At 41.5% G+C, this 17,617-nt stretch overlaps 1 protein-coding gene across 2 annotated transcripts in view; it reads right to left on the reverse strand.

The window, feature by feature from the left end:
* Nucleotides 1-17,617, reverse strand: part of LOC136864171 (phenoloxidase-activating enzyme 1) — a 225,800-nt gene that overhangs the window by 58,308 nt on the left and 149,875 nt on the right. For both annotated transcript variants that reach the window (XM_067140825.2, XM_067140824.2), the window contains one exon: nucleotides 1,776-2,204. In XM_067140825.2, the coding sequence (XP_066996926.1) occupies nucleotides 1,776-2,204 (429 nt within the window). The remainder of the gene's footprint in view (nucleotides 1-1,775; nucleotides 2,205-17,617) is intronic.

A 17,617-nucleotide genomic window follows, 5' to 3' on the forward strand; every position in this document is an offset into this window, starting at 1 on the left:
CTCTGAATGTGCTTACAGAAAGTTAATATCTAAATTTCTTTTTAGGATCTCCGTTTCGTTTTGGATCTGTCATATTTTTATTGTGCTGCAGCTTAATCTTGTGATAACTGGTATGTACTGCCTCAGTACTGCACCATCTGTTTTCATGAGCGAGTTTTGAGCCTTCACTACTGGGCCCCGCACGAACACTAAATCTATTGCGCATTCTCCTTTAAGGCATATATACGTTTGCACATTCCTAATATTCACTAGAAGTCCCTCTTCGAGTAGGTAATCGAAGACTAATTTAGTTTTCCTATTGGCCTTATCTACCGGACAGTTTAGTTCCCCTGCCAGAATTAATCTGTCGCTGTTATATAATACATCAAAAGCTTCTTGTAGGCTGTCTATAATGTCCTCTGGATTGCAGTTTGGTTTGATATATGCACATATAATTACACACGTATTTGTCCTTGGAACAGCCAGGCATTCAGTTATTTTAAGCACTTGAAAAGGGGCGAGTTTTGGTTTAATGAGACATTTGCTTTTGTGGGAGTAGCTCATAATGAACACCAAGAGAACCGACATTGCACAACAGCACTCGCGCATTCACTTCCCAGTATAGATATCCCACTGACATACTGTACATCGTCACACAAAGCCTGCGCTCATACTACGTGTACGGGACTGTGACCAATAGATAACAAGTCCCATACCAGAGGAAATCTAAAGTCGGTGTGAACTTGGCATAGAGGGTTCGAATCCCACTGTCGGCAGCCCTGAAGATGGTTTTCCATGGTTTCACATTTTCACACCAGGCAAATGCTGGAGCTGTACCTTAATTAAGGCCACGGCCGCTTCCTTCCAACTCCTAGGCTTTTCCTATCCCATCGTCGCCATAAGACCTATCTGTGTCGGTGGGACGTAAAGCCCCTAGCGAACTTCGCATGTATTTTAAGAACATGGCTGAGCATTCCATCTGTTTACAGAAGACCGGCACCACAAACCGAAATGTCAATTTGTTGGTCATTGATACCGTATTTTATATTCAGTGATGTAGACAACAACTAATATGAGCAGAAGATGTTTGGTGAGTCAGGAGGTACCTTACAAGTGATAACAGCATGGCTGCATCACAGACTAGGAAAGATACAGGATGGAAAGCTGAGGGGGTGGCTTCTTTGATCAGTAGTCACCCAAACACAGTGCTGGTCGCCATGTTGAAACCGATTAAATGCGATCTTTCCTTTTTCTTTACAATCTTCCTTATATTTTACATCTTCCTGTTACCTTCCAAAACAAATCTGGCAACCCCATTGGCACATGGATTTTTTTGCTATTTGTTTTATGTCGTCCCGACACAGATAGGTCTTTGGCAACGATAGGATAGGAAAGGCCTAGGAAGTGGTAGGAAGCGGCCGTGGCCTTAATTAAGGTACAGCCCCGGCATTTGCCTGGTGTGAAAACCATCTTCAGGGCTGCCGACAGTGGGGCTCGAACCCACTATCTCCCGATTACTGGATACTTGCCGCACTTAAGCGACTGCAGCTATCGAGCTCTGTGGTACATGGATTAGAACGACGTTTCCATTCTGTATGCTTCCTATTCTGAATATACAACGTTCAAGCGCTTGTCAAGAACGCTAGTACATTCTTGACAACCCAGTACACTACAACCATAAAGATGTTGTACTGAGACTATATTCACAAAATAATATACGTGAAATGATGGAAAGTAAGTGAAATGTTTACTTATTTTTCAAATAAAATGAAATTGGACAATGTGTAAGTTCTTACGAGATCTGTATCGTAGAAGAGCGAGCCATGGATACTCGTCCAAGCTCGTTACCTCGCCGCCGAAGATCCTCTCCGAGTAATCCACACCACAATCCTCGAGTGGCAGCAGCCGAAGGTTGGGATGATTCAAGAGCGGAAGATTATCAGGCTTCTTTGAGATGGGAGGTGGTGGCGGCGGCGGAGGTGTGGGGGCCGGAGTGGTCGGGGCCCATGGAGGAAGGCGGCCATCCCCAGCGCAGCACACCAAAGGAAATCTGCCCTCAACACCACACTGCGTCCGTCGCAAATAATTAATGGCCCCAGGAGGACGCGGACGTTGCAGTAGCAAGTTCAGTAGGTACTGGCACTTCTGAAGTAAGATGCATTCTCCGGGCTGTCCTGAAGGCGTGATGCAGTCATCCGTGTTTCCTTCCATGAAGAGAATGTCCTCTAAAATAGAAAGTAACGTGGTGGCATTTATCAACATTAAAATGTAAAATAAAAGCCAGGAAAGAATTCTTTCCATTGAGCGGATGTAAACAAATTAGCAATGTATAGCAATTTATTTGATAAATATGTTTTTATTTGATAAGTAAATTTTAGAGATCATGCATTTCAGAATTTTAACTATTCTGGTCTTGTGTGTTTGTTGCCTACTAATCAGTGGCGGCTCGTGGATATCAGCAGTGGGGGGCGCACCTTAGTTTCATAATTCCACAAATATCTCAAGTTCTTCAAAACATGTTATCAAGATACACAATTCGAACACTATACGGTGCAATGCATACGCAATTGTTTTGATTATTATTATTATTATTATTATTATTATTATTATTATTATTATTATTATTATTATTATTATTATTATATGCCTTTACTGGCAGGACCTAGTGTTTACAGTGCACTATGTCTTCTGGTATGGGCTGGAGCAATTTTGTTACTTTCATTGATCTGTCTCTGTCTTATCCTTGGCTTTGACAATATGGATGTGACTGAGGTATGAGCGATGCTAGTAATTCCATTCCTTCTGCAGCCAGTCCCTGTTATGAATGATGTGAAAATGTTGCTCATAGGGTCGGTTGGTGAGTGCATTTCAGTGGGCTTCGCAGACTGATATGTAACAGCAACTTCTGGCTCAGTGAGGAAAGCAACGGGAAACTACCTCACTCCTCATTTCCCTAGTATGCCTCTTCAGTGATGCCTAGGCCATCTATGATAGCTGATGGCAGAGCTGTTGAGGATCCAACCAGCCTTAGGGCTGAAGACTGAACATACATAATAATAATAATAATAATAATAATAATAATAATAATAATTGCCTGTTCTTGTCCACCATCGAGTTATGTTTAAGAATAGTTTCATTGTAGTGATCACTTACACAAGACACGACATTGACTTCACCAAGCATTTCAAAGTCCATGGTACTATTGATATCACCCCTGTGGTGATCCATTTATTTCCTTTCCTAGAACGGGAGAATAGCGGGCAAGGAAAGCAGTAAAAGGTTTCTGAGATATCACTTCCACATATCCGCGAGTTCTTGTTATATACGTCAGGAGAACTAATTTGTCTTTGGAAAGCCCTATTTTCATTTTTCTTTGTCTCCGGTTTTTTCAACAAGAAGTCTGGTGTCGGCCTAAAACACTCCTTCAGTTCGACTTTCTTCTCGGTAGAAAGAGAAGAAAACGTTAGTTCTTTAATATGTTCGACGGTAATCATACTGTACGAAGTGCATACATAGCACTACGCCTACATATAAATCACAACCTTTCTCCTAATTTCACCTTGTCACAGTCACATCACGGTCATTCACCAACACAAAGTTAAACATCGCGCTCTCCAGTGAGTATGGCCAACATGAGTCAAGTGCGAGGAGCCAGTAGTTACAGTCGTTACTCGTTTCGTTAGTTAATAATCCTAAAAATTACAAGACTATTTTAAATGTATACCGGCACATTTAACTCAGGTAAGTGCCTCAGTAAAATAGTTCCTAGTTTTAGGAGAGAAATGCCACAAACTGACCCCTGTTAAATAGAAATCAAATCAGCAATGTTTCGGGTAGGTTGGCTGCAACGATGGGCCGCGGCAGAAACGCGCCGGAATCTCCGTAGAACAGCACATCTCTACTGCGCCTCTGATTGGCTCCCTCAAGGCCAGTCAAGCGAGACTCGGGAGTATTTGGTCCGCTGTGAGAGAGCGCCCTCCTGCGTAGGGCCAGCAGCGCATCGCGCCGCAGCACAGTACAACTCGCGCCCTTGATAATAATCTTATAGTAAAATATTTCCCTTGTTAACATTTAAGATTAAAATTCTCGAATTTAATGGAACCCCGTGGGGGGCGCGCGCCTTAGCGCCTCCCAAACGAGCCGCCACTGCTACTAATGAACTCAACTGAAATCAGAGAACCGTGTCGATTTGGAATTGATCTCTGTGTGGTGAAGTAAAGGTTATGGCATCGTCAAGATAGGAATATTCAGCAAACGTATTGGCCACTATCATAATCTACGGGTTAGCATAGTAAGTAGCTTCTCGTCCCGTTTACCCAGTTGTAGTGGTTCCTTGTTCAGACGATTATCTGAATGGTACCTAACCTTCAGGCCATGGTCGTCTGCTTTCCAGTCCTAGATCCAGTTAATCACCAATATACACACAGGTTCAGACACCATATCCACACAGATTATCAGACCGAGTGAGCGGCTACGCAGTTTGGGTCACGTAGCTGTCAGCTTGCATTACGGAGATAGTGGGTTCGATCCCCACTGCCGGCTGGTCTGAAGATGTTTTTCCGTGGTTACACATTTTTACACCAGGCGAATACTAGGCCTGCATTGCAATGAAGGCCACGGCCGTAGCCTTTCCAGTCCTAAGCCTTTCCTTTCTCATCGTAAACAACATCAGTATCGGTGCGACGTAATACAAATAGAAAAATACAGGTCATCACACAGACTTCACACGCGCGAAGTGCAGGTGGCTGTTGAACAATATGTACCAAGCAATAAGATGAAGTAACAAAACAGCATCAGAACCTCTAAAAAGTTTAAATTAAAACTAAAAGACTACTTGCTGTTAATCTGCTGTCACGATCAGACACATTTACGGCAACTTAGAATTCTCTATATTTTTAAAATATTTGGCTAGTAGTACTCTGCAAAATAATGGACGGGTCATTACTCAAAATAAGTACATTAAAGTGGCCTCGAATGTTAATGTCAAGTTTCGATTCCAGGAAGTAACAGGGAAATAAAATTATCCCCCATCTTCCAGGTGGCACCTGATTGACTTTTCCAGTTGTCCAAAGAGGTATTCAAGAAATGTATTTCATCGATGAATTCACTCTAAACACAAACACGGTTGAGGTGCAGTGTTGACTTCATCTTCTAGATTTGTTTTTTCTAGAAAGTCTGAAGCCTAACTTTCCACTTTCCTAATTAATCCAAAGGCCAGAATACGCACTTAATATCCGGGATACAACCACGATCGTTTGTCTAGGGGTATTGGTGTTGAATTTCTGACTAGAAATTCCGACGTGCCATGATAATTTTTACAGTTCACAGAAAGTCATCGTCATGCTTATTTATCTGTGTGCTCGGTTTTACATATCTATGTGCAAGATACATTTCAGTTACGAAACTTAATAAATCTCCAGGTGTAATGAACCATTACGCAATCATATTACCGAAACCACTGTTTATTTGACTTTGTTGTCCGGCTCCATGGTTAAACGGTTAGCGTGCTGGCGTTTGGCCACAGGGGTCCCGGGTTCGATTCCCGGCAGGGTCGGGAATTTTTACCTTAATTGGTTAATTTCGCTGGCACTGGGGCTGGGTGTATGTGTCGTCTGCATCATCATTTCATCCTCATCACGACGCGCAGGTCGCCTACGGAAGTCAAATCAAAAGACCTGCACCTGGCGAGCCGAACTTGTCCTCGGACACTCCCGGCACTAAAAGCCATACGCCACTTCTACTTCATTTGACTTTGTTATCATATTTTCATTATATCCTCAAATAACCGTTCCAATTAAGAACTTGCACCAAATAAATGTCCGACTAGTTGGCTGAACGGTCAGCGTACTGGCCTTCGGTTCAGAGGGTCGCGGGTTCGATTCCCGGCCGGGTCGGGGATTTTAACCTTAATTGGTTAATTCCAATGGCACGGGGGCTGGGTGTATGTGTTGTCTTCATCATCATTTCATCCTCATCACGACGCGCAGGTCGCCTACGGGAGTGAAATAGAAAGACCTGCACCTGGCGAGCCGAACACTTCCTGGGATATCCCGGCACAAAAAGCCATACGACATTCCATTACCAAATAAATGTGTCGCACTGTGAGCGAGGGGGACCCTCCTCTCCTATGATTCCTGCGAATATTCCTACCACTCCGTCTGGAATATTCAATATCTGAAAACTGAACGATTTCAGTTTTGATGTTCTTGGTTCGGAAAATACCAGAATAGAGGAACATTCCCCTGAAAAGGGGATGTACTAGAGCAGGCTGGCAGCTGACTGGCAGCTCTTCGTGCATGAGCAACAGCTGTTACGAGCGCTAGCGCAGAAGGTTACAGATAGTGCAAGTGACGAGCTCAGTGGCTCACACGGCTGAGGCGTTGGTCTTCTGACCCCAACGTGGCAGGTTCGATCGTGGCTCAGTCCGGTGGTATTTGAAGGTGCTCAAATACGTCAGACTTGTGTCAGTAGATTACTAAATCACTCACTACTGATCTGCATTTAGGACAGTCGCCCAGGTGGGAGATTACCTATCTGTTGTTTTCCTTAGCCTTTTTTTAAATGATTTCAAAGAAATTGGAAATTTATTCAACATCTCCCTTGTTAAGTTATTCCAATCACTAACTCCCCTTCCTGTAAACGAATATTTGCCCCAGTTTGTCCACTTGAATTCCAACTTTATCATCATATATTAATCTTTCCTACTTTTAAATACACCATTCGAACTTAATCGTCTACTAATGTCACTCCACGCCATCTCTCCACTGACAGCTCGGAACATACCACTTAGTCGAGCAGCTCGCATCCTTTCTCCCAAGTCTTCCCAGCCCAAACTTTGCAACATATTAGTAACGCTACTCTTTTGTCGGAAATCCCCCAGAACAAATAGATCTACTTTTCTTTGCATTTTTTCCAGTTCTTCAATCAAGTAATCCTGGTGAGGGTCCCATACACTAGAAACGTACTCTAGTTGGGGTATTACCAGAGACTTATATGCCCTCTCTTTTACATCCTTACTACAACCCCAAAATATCCTCATAACCATGTGCAGAGATCTGTACCATTTACTTACAAAATCCATTTATGTATACTCCTTATATTATCACTTAAGTACTTACAGTGATCCTCATAAGGAACTTTCACCCCATCAACGCAGTAATTTAAAGTGAGAGGACATTCCCAATTCGTGAAACTCACAACCTGAATTTTAACCCCCTTTATCATCGAACCATTGCCTGCTCTCCATCTTACAACATTATCGAGGTCATTTTGCAGTTGTTCACAATCCTGTAACATTTATTACTCTATACAGAATAACATCATCCGCAAAAAGCCTTATCTCTGATTTCACTTCTTAACTCATATCATTTATATATATATATATATGTCTATATACATAAAATAAGAGTTTTGTCTGTACATTGCTCAGAATTTGAAAAGAATGGTATTTCTGTATCGGTCATGTCCACAGTAACAAGAAAATGCATTTTGTACTTTTCCGTAATTTCTTCTGTCTGTCTGTATGTATGTATGTACACGCATCACGAGAAAACAGCTAATGAGAATTTAATGAAAATCGGAATGTAAAGTCGGGTGATGAACCGCTACAATCTAGGCTATAAATTATTTCAATCACGCTGAGTGAAATGGTAGTTTAGGGGAAGGCCTGAAATTTAATTCTCAAATATTTATGTTATTAGTGGCCGTGTCTTAATGAAAATCGCTAGACAAAGATGGGAAATAATTCTCCACAATATAGGCTATACACGGTGAGAAAAATGGTAGTTTAGGGGAAGGCCTAAAATTTAATTGTCAAATATTTATTTTATTTATGGTCGTATCTTCACGAAAATTGGTATGCAAAGTCGGTGAATAGGTCGCTATAAGCTAGGCTATCAATAATGTTATTCGCACTGAGTGAAATGGTAGTTTAGGGGAAGGCCTGAAATGTAATCTATATATAAAATGAGTGTTTTGCCTGTGCATTGCTCAGAATTTGAAATGAATGATATTTCTGTATCTGTCAGGTCCACAGTAACAAGGAAATGCATTTTTTACTTTTCCGTAATTTCTGTCTGTCTGTCTGTCTGTCTGTCTGTCTGTCTGCCTGCCTGCCTGCCTGCCTGTCTGTCTGTATGTATGTACACGCATCAACAGAAAACGGCTGAAGAGAATTTAATGAAAATCTGTATGTAATGTAGGGTGATGAACCACTGCAAAATAGGCTACAAATTATTTTATTCACGTTGAGTGAAATGGTAGTTTAGGGGAAGGCCTGAAATGTAATTCTCAAATAAGTTATTTATGTTATTAGTGGTCGTATCGATAAATACTAGTCTACATAACTAACATAACTTTAGTTATGTCGTAAGTTAGTAGTAGTTATGTAAGAGGTTATTAATTTTCCGATCACTTATGTCTTATACATTGTTACCGTACCGCATATAATCAGATATATTCATGAATTTGGATTTTTGTTACTAAGTCCATATCAGCGCCGAGTCACGAGAAAATGGGTAAACAGAATTTAGTGGAAATCGGTATGTAAAGTCTGAGAATAAGTAACTACAGTCTACGACATAAATAATTTTGTAAGACACCCTAATATCACAGAGTCGAAAGAAAACTAACGTGAAGGCCTGCAATATAGAAAGCTCATAAAATTTATCAACAATAACATTACATTGACCATTGTTTGTTGTAATGTGCTTTTTGTCTTCTGTTTCCTCTCATCCCCGATAGATAGGATTACTGCAGCGTACCAAGGTTGTTTTAATTTGCTTGACGCACCGACACAGGCAGGTCTTATGGCGACGATGGGATAGGAAATGAATAGTGGTGTGAAGGAAGCGGCCTTGGCTTTAAGGTACAGCCTGGTGTGACTGGTGTGAAAATGGGAAACCACGGAATACCATCTTCAGGGTTGCCGGCAGTGGGCTTCGAATCCACTATCTCCCGGATGCAAGCTCACAGCGGTGCGCCCCTAACCACACGGCAACTCGCCTGGTCGTACCGACTGTAACAGCCTGCCTGTATATTGGCGGGAAGTAGCTGGGAAGTAAGATAACTTTCTTCTTTATCATGCCATTCCTCTGGTTCATGCATTTTCTGATACTACTGGTACGTAACACACTGGTTCATCATAGTATTCGAGCTATTCCATCCCTACTCTGAGGCACTGATTGGAATGAGTAGTGTGCATATTTAACGGAATAATGACAGAGGAGTGTTCACGGCTGTCTGCGACCTGGTTATTCCAGCTCTGGAACTTTGGACTCTCAGATCGGCACCGTAGTACTGTTCGTTGAAAGTGAGAAAGTGTGCGGTTTTTCATTTGATCGAGTATTTTATATGATAACATTGCTTTCAATCGCTACATTCCTACTGACGTTTTTGTAATGACCTATGTTGAATTCAGTTAGGAAAACCACCAAGTCAGTCTTCCTGAGAATCCCGTAGCGAAGCACGGGTACATCAGCTAGTATATATATAAGAAAACATAGAGGTCCAATAATGCTTCCTTGAGGAAATCCCCCCTAATTATTACAGGGTCAGATAAAGCTCGGCTTACTCTAATTCTCTGATATCTTTTTTCTATAAATATAGCAACCCATTCAATCACTCTTTTTCTAGTCCAATTGTACTCATTTTTGCCAATAGTCTCCCATGTCCCACACTATCAAACGCCTCCAACAGGTCAATCACGACCTTTCGAATCCAAGATATCTGCTATACCTTGCTGGAATCCTACAAGTTGAGCTCAACTATCAAACGCCTCCGAACTGCCTTCTCTCGAACCAGTTATTAATTTTGCAAACATGTCTAATATAATCGGAAAGAATGCTTTCCCAAAGCTTACATATAATGCATGTCAAACTGCTTGGCCTGTAATTTTCTGCTTTATGCCTATCACCCTTTCCTTTATACACAGGGGCTACTATAGCAACTCTCCATTCATCTGGTATAGTACCTTCAGCAAACAATAATCAAATGAGTACTTCAGATATGGTACCATATTCCAACCCATTGTCTTTATCCCCAGACATCTTATCAATTCCCGCCGGTTTTGTTGTTTTCAACATTTGTATCCTACTGTAAATTTCATTATTATCATGTAAACTTTAATAATTATTTAGCACTTGTACCTAATCTATCTGGACATTATCCTTGTAACCAACTATCTTGGCATATTGCTGACTGAATACTTTTGCCTTTTGAAGATCCTCACATACACACTCCCCTTGTTCATAAATTATTTCTGGAATGTCTTTCTTGGAACCAGTTTTTGCCGTCCCCCAGTAAACCACACCACACTTTAATACACCATTGCATTTGGTGTTCTACCAGCCTCGGCCAGCGTGGGGTCTCCGTACCCCAGAAGTGCATGTTCCGCAAGTTTACGTTGCCATGGTTGCTGAACGTGCCTTCGTCGGTGAAAAGAACTCGCTGGAGGAATTGTCTATTATCTCGTACTTGCGCAAGGAAAGACTGATAGAATTCCACTCTCCTTTCATAATCACGATCATGCAGTTCCTGGTGAAGTGATGCGTGGTACGGATGGTACTTGTGCCGGTGCAAAATACGAACGATACTGGGGGACTTTGTGATTGGTCCATACTCCGTAAAAGGTACACTAACAGGTCACAGATACGCAGACATTCTTTAGGACGTACAACCTGTTCTCCTCGAAGATGTTCAACTCCTTTTCACATCGATATCTTTAGTTTTTAAGGGGTCCAGATACTCATTTTCTCTCTTTCAACGTATTTTATTGTTACGAACGGGTCGCAACCTCCATGTTCCACCCTTAAATTAACAACCGCAGGCACCATTACCAAAAGTCCCTTATTCCTGCGCTCCTAGAAACGCCCCTTGTGCGCAATTGCACAAGAATGTCTATTGTTGTTGATTCACCTCTTGCTTGTTTGTTTCTGCCTTTCTAACGAGGCATCGAGTTTCCGTCAGATAACAATTTCTTGCACAATCGCCGAAGGGTAGCTCGTGATGGACGCTGGCGCAATTGATACCCATCTGCGTATAACGTTACCACTGAAGTCACTTTTACATTCACCTTAAATAAGAAGCATGTACAATTTTTCCTCGTTGCTGTAGTACATCTGCGGTAGTCTACTCAGAACGTAATCGTACAATGGTGGCATATGTGGAATGCCGTCTCTTATGCTCGTAAGCATCCCCCCCCCCCCCGCTTTCACCTCGTCCTGTATCCTAGCGGAAACCACCTTACTGCATAGGATAAATAATGAGTGTACTCTTTCAGTACTGGCGAACCTGTGAAAGTTGAATTAATTTAGCTATTAAAATTTAAAATGAAATAAAGCTCGCCGGAATAGGAATTTTCTAGTTTAGCCTTCCAGAAAATCGACGGAGAAGTCAGAGAGACAGTATAATAGAAGAGTGAAGCCTTCAAAAGCCCTCAGGCCAGCCACAAATATCCCAGCCTGAGCCACTCATTCCTTCCAGGAAATGCCGAAGGAGGTGACAACACGACCAATAATCGCATGACCATGTAACACTAGGTCTATGTACAGCAATTGTCAATTCAGTTTAGCCAGAATAAAAGTACATTTTCATCTTAATATTTTGCAGGTTACGTTTCGTAAACCTATGTTCTGTTGATAGGCCACATCTTGCAAGGTTCACTGCAAATGGGCACTCTCCCGAATTCCATTCATAGTATTGTACCTAGAAATACCTGTGTACTGAGTACAGAGGGGGTGATTTTGAATACCGGTAACTGTTTAGTTTTAAACCTGGATTTATTCGGTAAGAACAAGTTCGTATTACCTCTTAAGACGTTGATGTTCAAGAATGGCCCAATGGTCCCCTAGCGGCTGGCGATGCCCCACCTTGACACTGTTCCGCACGTTCTTCCTACGAAACAACCCTCTACACCAGGGCCTCTCAGGGTGCATGCGCCGTGCAGTGCACGGGCGCAAGGTGCAGGAGACGACTTCACTAGGTTGACCAGAGTGCAAACCCCCACTCTCCACTTCCCCTACACCTGTCTCATCCGTTCGGCCTGTCTTCGCCTGCTCCACCTTCCCCGCTGATCCTCCCCTCACTGCGAAATGTTTATGTACGGTGAGCAGTGACACTGTTGTATGGGACAACGTTACCGGTGTTAAAACACTCTTCTTTCAATTTGGCTTGAGCAGACAATTTATCTTCTCTAGCTCTTCCTTTATCTTTGCAATGATACCAGTTATGCCTGCAACAAGGGACCGGCTGACAGCAATTTGAGAGCCTTCTTTAAATTACAATCAGAAATAGGCCTACTCGCACGCAATCTAGTTTTCGTACCAGTCAAAGCAGGAAAAAATACCTTCCACATATGCATGTGGAACCAAACATAGAAATAATCTTAGCTGCTTCTGGATGCAGCTTAGGAAAATCTTCCTTCGAAAAATTCTCGTAGAATTTGAGCAAAGCCTTTGTATTGGAAAATAGATATTTTTGGTTAACTTATCACATAATTATTGTCCCACGGATTAAGCATTTGGCTTTATCGTCACGACTGACAAAGAAATATGAAAGTTCCCAGTTCGATTGAAATGGACTTTCGGAAGTCCAGGTTGCTCCATTATTATGTTGTTATCTTGCGCTTATCTATTTCACTGATAAACAGGCCGTCTATCACCTAACGCTTCGTCGCTCTCCGAGTGAAGCCGAGTTGAGTCGAGTCGGAACGATGCACAGTGCACGGAGTCTCTGCGCCTCGATATGCACGCGTGAGATTTTGAGTGTTTGAGAGGCTCTGCTCTACACCATAGTGCCAAGCACTAATCGTGCATATATTGCACGATGGTCTAGGACAGGGATGGCGAACCTATGCCACGCGTGTCACTAGGTGACACGCGAACACGATTTCGGTGGCACACCACATGAACATAATAATGTTTTATATATACGTCTTGTACTACAGACAATGCATATCTTAAAGTGTTTCACGTGGAAGAAATAAATATCGAAAATCTAAATACTAGTTCCATTCGGACGTGCAATATGGCAACACCACTACACTGATAGGCCCGAAAGTCAAATGAGTCGTTTTCTGGTGGTTTTATATACGGACATCGCAACTATGTTTTCGGTGCCGAAAAGAACAAAAAATTAACAAAGGTGGTGACCGTATTTTTCAAGAACTCTGGCCAAGGGAATTCGGACTGATAAAAAGATGCGTTGCCTGTATCCGAAAACAGTTGTATCCCCTACATTTAATGTAAAGCGCAATTTTGAGACTGGTCATTCAAATGTTTGTAACATTTCAAATGAAGGAAAGGGAGAGAGTTCGTTTCAGAAAATATCGAACTTTAGACAAAAGAAACTAGTTATTTTCTATCATCTTTCCGGCCAGGGAATAGTATCAGTGCGGCTGTTATATCTGTCTCACTGCACAGTACAACATGCATGGGAAACCGATTTCTCAAGGTGAGTTGTTGAAAGAAAGTTTCTTATTGACGTCCGATACATTATTTGAAAACTTCCCTAACAAACAACTAATAATTAACAGAATTAAAGAAATGCCAGCCAGCTGAACTGCAGTCAAGGATAGAATAATAAAAATGAGTGAAGAAGTTTCGGAGCAGTTGAAATCTAATTTGGATAACTCCCACATGTATGTTTTGATGAAATCATGAAAGTGACCTTACAAACAAGGATAGCTGTTTTCGTTATAGATGAGGGAGAAATTAGTTAAATTGTCGAGCGTACAAACTACAACATGAAAATATAATGAAGCTAATGGAGGAAGTGAAGTCCATTCGCAATATTAGTACTTTTGATTTTTATATCTAATATTTTTTTTACAATTTGTTTTACGTTGCACCGACACAGATAGGTCTTGTGGCGATGATGGGACAGGAGTGGGAAGGAAACCGCCGTGGCCATAATTGAGGTACAACCCCACGGAACATGCAATCAAATGTGTTTACAGGATATTTGTATAATAAATAAAGAAGTAACATATTGTGAAACATAATCGGGAATTTAGAAAAGAAGGCACGGCGTGGTAGGGAGGCGGGGGGGTTGTAGGTTGTAGACATCCCTTAATGGAAAACAACAAGTGGCACAGTCAACAGATGAGAATATTAAACCAGACTTAAAATGGCACACTACTTGGAAAAGGTTCGCCATCCCTGGTCTAGGAGGTCTCGTTGCAGGGTTCACTCGTTCAAAGTGAGGTGAACATTCGAGTTAATAGAGGTGACACTCGACATGATGTTTGAAGACTTTTATTTTTCTCATGAAGCGATTAAAAAGTGTTACTATCGAGTGGAATATAAATAAGATCACACACGAATATTTCTTTAATAAAATAAACTTGTCACTAAATATTTTGAAATTAACTATAATTTTTTTCTTCTTAATGTTGATAGAACCGAACACGTACTTCTGACATAAATTTCACTTAGCACATTCTACTGTTTACACACAGAAGAAATAGTAAATTGTGCACTACAATGATTGTTACTAGAGAACGCAAATGTTTAAATTGTATACACTGTTCGTTGTAAGAGAACACAGAAGCAAGAAGAGTTTTACACTGTTCTATGACTGTTCAGTAATATGTACAGACTTTTCTATCACCTCTTAATTCACAATTTTACGCTAATAACTTGGCTAAGATTTATAAAGTTAAATACCTGCGTGAGAAATTACTCCCGTTCACACATAAAAAGTAACACTTTGAGGTACTATTTACAGTAATGTGAATTTAGTCCACACTCGAATAAAAGCACTAGTCTAAATGCACTGTCTCTAGAAAGGAAGGAAGGTAGGCCTCCCTCAAACAATGTACAGGATACAGTAGGTGTAAAAGAGGGATGAGAAGGAAAGGGGAAAATTGTAGAAAACAGGTGGTCTAATGTTTTAAGGGGAAGGAGATTGCAGGCTAAGGGCTCTATTCAGGATCAGAATTCAGGATAGGTGTCTGTGAGTAATCGGTAGGAGTCACTGCAGGTGGAACAATAGAGGAAAGACGAGGAACAGGGAACTGTTGGTGAGATGTTTGAAAGTAGGAGGAAGGGAAAAGGTAGGAAAGGAAAATGTAGAGTAGAGGATAGGCAAAGGCAGGTAGAACAGGGTCACTGAAGGAAGAAAAGGGAGGAGGAAATAGTTTCTGCAGCTGTCAGGAAAGATAGGACTGACCAGGAGGGGAGGGGATTAAATGACGTGGGTAGGGTTGAGGCTCTGGTCATGGAGGATTCCATTGTTAGACATGTGGGGAAAGTGTGTGGTTGGAAGGGAACCAGGCTATATTATTATCCAGGAATTAGGTTGAGGCTGATGTTGAGAAAAATAGAAGAGAAGGAGAAGGTGGTTGTGTCTTACGTTGGTACCAACAACGTAAGGCAAGCTGGTATAAGTACCAAAATAGTTGGGGATGTGTGGGATCTTGTAAATGCAGCACGGGTAAAGTTTAAGGAAGCAGAGATTGTTATCAGTGGAATACTGTGTAGGAGGGATATTGACTGGAGGGTGATTGGGGATTTTAATGAGTATGTGGAGTGTGTATGTGGGAAAATGGGAGTGAGATTTATAGATCCTAATGGGAGGGTAGGAAACAGGGATCTGCGCTCAGATGGCTTCACTTAAACCGCAGTGGTACGTATAAGAAATTTGTTTGGAAGAGTTATAGGGAGGTACATTCGGGGGAACGGGGTGGTCTAGGGAGTGGTGATAAGGGTACAGGGATCTGGAAGTCAAGTAGGGATAACATAACAATGTTAGTGTTGAACTGTAGAAGTTTTGGAAATAAAGGAATAGATTTAAGTAATTTAATAGATATATACTTGCCAGATGTTGTAATGGGAGTTGAATCATGGCTGAGAAATGATATAATGGATGCAGAAATTTTCTCATGAAACTGGAGTACGTATCGTAGAGATAGGGTAGGAATGGTGGGAGGGGGTGTATTCAGTCTGGTGAAAGAAGAATTTGTAAGCTACGAAAGTGTTGAAATTCTAGGTGTAAGGAACATTTCTAAAGATAACAGGCAACTTGATGTCTTTGGAGTGTACAGACCGGGGAAGGGTAGCACTGATGCTGATTCATAATTATTTTATAAGATAATCAGCTATGCGGGAAACGACATGGAAAGGAATGTGATTGTAACGGGAGATCTGCATTTACCAAGTGTCAATTGGGAAGGTAATGCGAACGACAGGAAACATGACCAACAAATGTCAAATAAGCTAATCTGCGAAGGACAGCTGATTCAGGAAGTGATGGAACCAATTAGTGGGGAAAATATCCTCGACGTGGTGCCGGAAAAACCAGATGAGCTCCATAGAGAAACCGAAGTAATAGATGATATCAGTGATCATGAAGCTGTTTTTATCGTAGTTAAAAATAAATGTGATAGAAAGGAAGGTCTTAAAAGTAGGACAATTAGGCAATATCGTATGGCTAAAAAATCAGGCATGAGGGAGTTTTCAAAAAGTAACTATGAACGATGGAAAACGGTATATAAATATGTTAACAAGCTCTGGGATGGGTTTAAAGCAATTGTTGAGGAATGTGAAAACAGTAGAATCAGTGGAATACTGTGTAGGAGGGATATTGACAGGAGGGTGATTGGGGATTTTAATGAGTATGTGGAGTGTGTATGTAAAGGTGGTGAGGAATGGTAGATATCCACTATATTAACTGTTGAAGTAAGGAGAAATTGAAGGAACTTACTAGGAAATTGAATCTAGCAAAGAAGGCAGCTAAGGATAACATGATGGCAAGCATAATTGGCGGTCATACAAATTTTACTGAAAAATGAAAGGGTTTGTATAGGTACTTTAAGGCGGAAAGGTTCCAAGAAGGACATTCCAGGAATCATTAATGAACAAGGGGGTGTGTATGTGAGGATCTTCAAAAAGCAAAGTATTCAATCAGCAGTATGTAAAGATTGTTGGTTACAAGAACAATGTCCAGATAGAGGAGGTACAAATACTAAAGCAAAGCAAAGCAAAGTCACCTCCGTACAGGCCATGGAGGCCCTTGAAGGAGTGGAAGGTAAAGGCTTCCACCATTGTTAACCTCGGCACATGATGGGGTAGAGTGGTTAGCTCTACGCCCAGCCGCCTTTGCCCCCAGGAATTAACCTGGTACTCATTTTTGGTGTAGGCTGAGTGAACCTCAGGGCCATATGCACCTCGGGAAGTGGAAAACTCGTTTCTTAAATTTTACGACTTCCTTACGGGGATTCGAACCCACGTCCTTCCGGGCGAACCGAGCACGCCTTACCACCTCGGCCAGGCAGCCCCTGCAAAAACTAAAGAAGTATTAAAATTTACATACGATAATAATGAAATTTACAATGAGATTAAAAGGTTGAAATTTAGAAAAGCGGCCGGAATTGATAAGATTTCTGGGGATGTACTAAAGACAATGGGTCGGGATATAGTACGGTATCTGAAGTACTTACATGATTATTGTTTGCATGGAGGAGCTATAAAAATAAATGGAGAGTTGCTATAGTAGCCCCTGTGTATAAAGGATTTCTGGGGATGTACTAAAGACAATGGGTTGGGATATAGTACGGTATGTGAAGTACTTGCATGATTATTGTTTGCATGGAGGAGCTATAAAAATAAATGGAGAGTTGCTATAGTAGCCCCTGTGTATA

This window comes from Anabrus simplex, chromosome 2 (genome assembly GCF_040414725.1).
Source record: "Anabrus simplex isolate iqAnaSimp1 chromosome 2, ASM4041472v1, whole genome shotgun sequence".
NCBI classification, from domain to species: Eukaryota; Metazoa; Arthropoda; class Insecta; order Orthoptera; family Tettigoniidae; genus Anabrus; species Anabrus simplex.